The following is a 5,037-nucleotide window of genomic DNA, read 5'->3' as shown; positions in this document are numbered from 1 at the left end:
TTCCTAGAGGTTACAAGATCGAATCTCCATATGAACTCATTCACAAAAAAGGAAGAAATTTCATCTCACGGTCTCTCTCTCACAAACACTCTCTCCTCTCCTCCATGGTGAAATTCTTTCACCCTAATTTCGAAAGAAAATTAGGTTGAAAGTTGTTATAATTCCCCTGTACAAAATGGGATGGTCTCTGCTATTGCCTTCTGGCCGTTTCTGTATGAACTGACATCTCTATGAAGCTGGATTGAGATTAAAATTGCATTTTCTTAGATTGATTAGAGAGGTATTGATGCATCCCTTACTCCAAACCCAGTTAGCACAACCAATTCATTACCCCCCTTCACAATTGTTTGCAATCGTCTTCCACAAGAAAGAGATGGAAAAAAAGAAGAGAGTGACGGACAAAAGGAAGAAAAAAATGGGTTCCTGACAGCTCAATGTCAGCAGTTTTTAGTCCACAGGGACTGCTAATTTACAATGAAAAAGATTACTGTTAGCAGAAACCTAGACATAAATGATATATTTCTGCTTTATGCGTGCATTGTGTTTCATTGCTACCAAAAAAAAACATTCCTAAAAGAATACTCTCAATGACCTAGAAGTTTAATTTCGGCTTTGATCTCCGGGGGAGGAAGGCTGATCCCATCAATGACACTTTAAGACGTTGTGATGCAGGAAAACCCTGTGCCTCCATTACTTTGAGTATCCTCTCAGCATCTGATGTTAGCCCACCAGCTATCAGCCCATCTATGATCCTCTCAAACTCATCAGCTCCCAAAAGGTCCTTCTTATCCTCCACAACTCCAAGTGCTTGTAGAGCTTTCTTTTTATCTCCCTCTTTCGAGTACATGGCGCAGAGGCTGACATGAACCTTCAATGGAGGAACGTCTCCTTTCTCGGTTATTTTCCTCAGTAGCTCCTCACATTCATCAACTAGCTGTAAATGAGCCAACCAATCAACCAAGACAGAGTATGTCTCGAAACCAGGCTCAAACCCATCTTTCTCGAGTTCCAATAGTAGATTCAAGGCCTTATCTAAGCAATTCTTCTTCTCGTACCCAGCCATCATATTTGCAGTACACTTGTCATCTGGTTTAATCCCTGCTTTTCTCATTTTATTAAATATCTCCCTGGCATGTTCGGGATCAGATGGTCCATAAGCACCCACAAGTGATGTGTAATACTCCAAATCTGGCTGGTAACCTGCCAAAATCATACAAGTAGAAGTACTTTGGGCCCTAACAGCCTCGCCACGCTCTGAGAATGATCTCAGTAATGCAATTAACATATCCCGGGTAGGTTTGATGTCCCTTGTCTCCATATCTTTTATCAGATTCTCAGCTACATCGGCTTGCCTAGCTTTTATATAACCCATTACTAGAGAGTTGTAAACCTTTGTATCAGGTTGAAAACCTTGAATCTTTAAGCTATCAAATGCTTCTTGGGCACGTTCGAGATTATTTATCTTGCTGTACATGTGAACCAAGATGATGGATGTCAGGATGTCAGGTTCAATACCCTTATCAGTCATCTTCTTTAGAACTCTCTCAGCATCTTCTAGTCGGTTGTCCTTATAATGTGTGTCTATTAGTTTTGAATAATCACGAATGTTTGCTTGAAAGGACTCCTCATTCAGGATTAGTTCAGCCATCTGAAACACAAAACATGAAAAGACGTACAATTACACAAGGGGTATAAAATTATGCAGCTATAAATCCTTGGCAAAAATAGGAAAAGCCTAGAAAATTTAGAAATCGAAAATACAAAGGTAGTATTGCCACATATAAGTTAGATCACAAGCCTGTGAAGGAGAGTAAAGATAAGAGTGTATTGCTTAAAAATGTTCGTCTACAAAAAAAAAGACCACTATTAGAGCTAAGGCTAATACAAAACCACCTAAGCTATACGATCTAACTATAAGATCAATTTCCAAAGAAAATCTAGCAATTGTTAACTACCATGTCACTTCCATATGCCTGTGATGAGTAAGTTTTTTGGAAGGCGTAAATAGAATGGAAAAGTCTAAGAATATTTTATTGAGCACCATAGCTTTACAGTGTCTTGGATTCCTCTGCCTACTGATGGATGGACTGTTGCCATTGTTGGAGGACAGAAAAGTTTGTCATCAAAACCTTCAGCTCTATGGGAGGAAAATTTTATTGCCTATATGTGCATGATACAAAAACATTTAAGAGGCATTGCAGTAAGAAAAGGAACAAGCCCCTAAAACATTTAAGATGTGTAAATGAGCATTGTTTATTAGTGTGAGTCTTCCCTTTTAACCATTATCTGGTTACCTTCTCAATTATTTTCAACCCTAAGACCGGAGCAATGCTCATTTACACATCCAACCACTCCCAACACAACCTAGTCTCATGGAGTTTAGATTATGATTTCTCGAGATGGGAACAATGGCGAAAACAAATGTGTGTTGCAACTAGTGGAGTTTGACGCAGAAAGTAATGTGTCTGCCATCCACTATCTACAAATAATTTTTATAATCCAAGAATCTAGAATTTGCCATCTCAAAGAGGCGAACAACGAGTGTGCTTTTGGTGAATTTCAATTGGTTAAGGCCCTTCAGTAACTACGTTTTTGAGCACAAACAATCACTTGATTACCTCATTTAAGCAAGTTCAACCTCCCAATTATAAGATATTGCTTATAGGGATTGACTGCAAAGTGGTGTCATTAGACGAACACAAAATTATATAGAATTAAAAGCAACTACGTTTTTGAACACAACAAACCAAATTATATGTTATCAGACACAATTCGCACTGCATCTCCTTAGTGATAGTTTCATTGCTACTTCCATTATGTCTCTATTGGTTATTTTTCCATGGAAACTACGGTCATTGTGAATTCTAATTACAGGAGACACAAATGCATTACCTAATGAGACACGACACAAACAACTCAACAATCTTACTCTCATTGACACAATCATCCAATAATAACAACTTTTCAATACGGGAGACTGTATGAAGAGAGATAGAGATGAACAAAAACTGACCTTGAGATATAAACCCAAATTCCGTTCTTTCAGCTTTTCAAGCAATGTAAGCCAATCAACCCTTCTAGGCTGTAGAAGCTCTATCCATTCCGCCAGAAGTGCAGACGGATCATCTTCAACATTCAAAGACAGAATCTTCTCATTAATAAGCTTGCATTTCCCAGTAATTTTCTTAGGTTCTTCATCAAACATAAGCTTCTCAGCTTCATGATATTTATCAGCAGCTTCAGCCCACTTTGTATCCGACATATCAAGCCCGTAAATCTTATACTTAATCTTCCCTTTCCGCTGCGGAATGGATACAACATTTGGTTTAATCTCTCCGGCTGCCGCCCCATCTACATTGTCATCACCATCCCCGACGACATCCACACCTTCTTCAACAGCTACTTCTCCAGCAACATTTTCATCTTCAATTTCAAAATTCTGATAAAATTCAGACTCTTCCATCTTCTCTTTCGCCCATTTGAATCTCATCTCTCTAAGCATATCACCTCTAACACCAATCTCACTAGCAAATCTGGTCATATCTCTAACCTCTTCACACTGAAGAAATCTCTTCATTTCATCTTTCTTCTTTTCATTCTGCATATCTCCCAACACTGAGTTGCTCACTTCCCATACTGTCTTCCATAAATCTGCACTGAAATCCTCAGACATGTCACTTTCCGCAGCAACAATCATAGAACCAAGTCCTCCGATCTCTAATTCTGAAACAACTTTCTCAACAATAAGTAATAACATATCATTGATCACTCTCTTATCTGAATCTGGATAAGCTTCAGTTAATTTAGCTCTCATGATCCATACAAATCTTGATAAGAATTCTGTCATCGCATTATCATCTTCTGAATCAACTCTCAAATCATTCTCATCATCAGCAGAAGCAATGGCCTGAGCATGAATGGACCTCAAGGAAATGGGTGTAGAGAATTTAGGGTTTCTGGTAATGAGATTTGAAGAACTTATATTGAAATTGAAAATCTCTGTTGATGGTGGTGGATTGGTGTTGGAAGATGTTGACCTAATGGTGGAGAGTAATCTGGATTGCTGTCTGATCAGATTGATGATTGATTTTCGTTTAGATACTAAGAATGGTCTCATTTTGGGAGAGAAGTGGACGGGTCTTTTTGAGTTCGATCTGTACTAAACCTAAGGCTAAAATCCTAGAAAAAGCTATTTCCTGTACTGTAGCCTTTGCAATCTGCAGTGAAACAAAAGAAAAAGGTTATAACTTTGAACATCTTAGAATACCAATAAATTGCCAGCCTCAAAAGGAACAAAAGCATGTACTTATCCATGCTAATAAAGTAGAGGAAATGAAGTGACCCTAAATTTTTGTTTCTCCGCACTCAAGACAGATTAAACTTGAAATCAGCCACAAGTTAATCTCGAACTACCGATGATAAGATGCCAAAACAGAAAGGATCGTCGAGAATTTGGTCATTGATAGGTGATTTTTGCTGACTTTTTAGTGGTATTGTTGAAAAGAAACTACATATCTTTTTCTTCCTAATGAAAAGCAGGATGTAAACAGAGACATTCTTAGTTAGAGGAAACAATATGAACATTTGAATTGTGTACCTATTGTAATTTTGCAGCAAACCTAATCTAGCGGGTGCCTAGTCTTGTCCGTACTAATCCCATTATCAATAGTGGTATAATATGACACCCTTTTACTAGTTGTAAGAAGACTTATGTCAAGCCTATATACCTATCCTAAAAGAGTCTGCATATAAACAATAAATAACTCCGAGAGATTGAAATGCAATCACAGTCCCCACAATTAGAGGAGAAAACAAGAGAACAGAAGCATAAATTTAGAAAAAAAGGTAAACATAAAAATTAATAACTTATCAAGACTTAGCCATTCAAGCCTTCATTAGTGGTGATCAGTATATTATGCTCAATCTTGGTGGCCACACAGCATGCACATTATATGTGTGTGACAACTTCATATGAACCACTTAAAGTTTGACAAGTTCACATATTAACCAGTTTTAAATATCTGCTTAAGTCCCCCC

General features: G+C 37.8%; 1 protein-coding gene across 1 annotated transcript in view; it reads right to left on the bottom strand.

Annotated features, from left to right (window-relative positions):
- Positions 1 to 347: 347 nt before the first annotated feature.
- Positions 348 to 5,037, bottom strand: part of LOC113315681 (pentatricopeptide repeat-containing protein CRP1, chloroplastic-like) — a 5,532-nt gene continuing 842 nt past the window's right edge. Inside the window, exons 2-3 of the mRNA XM_026563943.1 lie at positions 3,014 to 4,217; positions 348 to 1,648 (exon numbers count right to left, since the gene is read on the bottom strand). Coding sequence (XP_026419728.1) covers positions 593 to 1,648; positions 3,014 to 4,117 — 2,160 coding nt within the window. The 5' untranslated portion in view covers positions 4,118 to 4,217 and the 3' untranslated portion in view covers positions 348 to 592. The remainder of the gene's footprint in view (positions 1,649 to 3,013; positions 4,218 to 5,037) is intronic.

Source organism: Papaver somniferum, chromosome 1 (assembly GCF_003573695.1).
Source record: "Papaver somniferum cultivar HN1 chromosome 1, ASM357369v1, whole genome shotgun sequence".
NCBI lineage: Eukaryota > Viridiplantae > Streptophyta > Magnoliopsida > Ranunculales > Papaveraceae > Papaver > Papaver somniferum.
The sequence above is the reverse complement of the archived record's forward strand: the minus strand, read 5'-3'. Positions and strand labels throughout refer to the sequence as shown.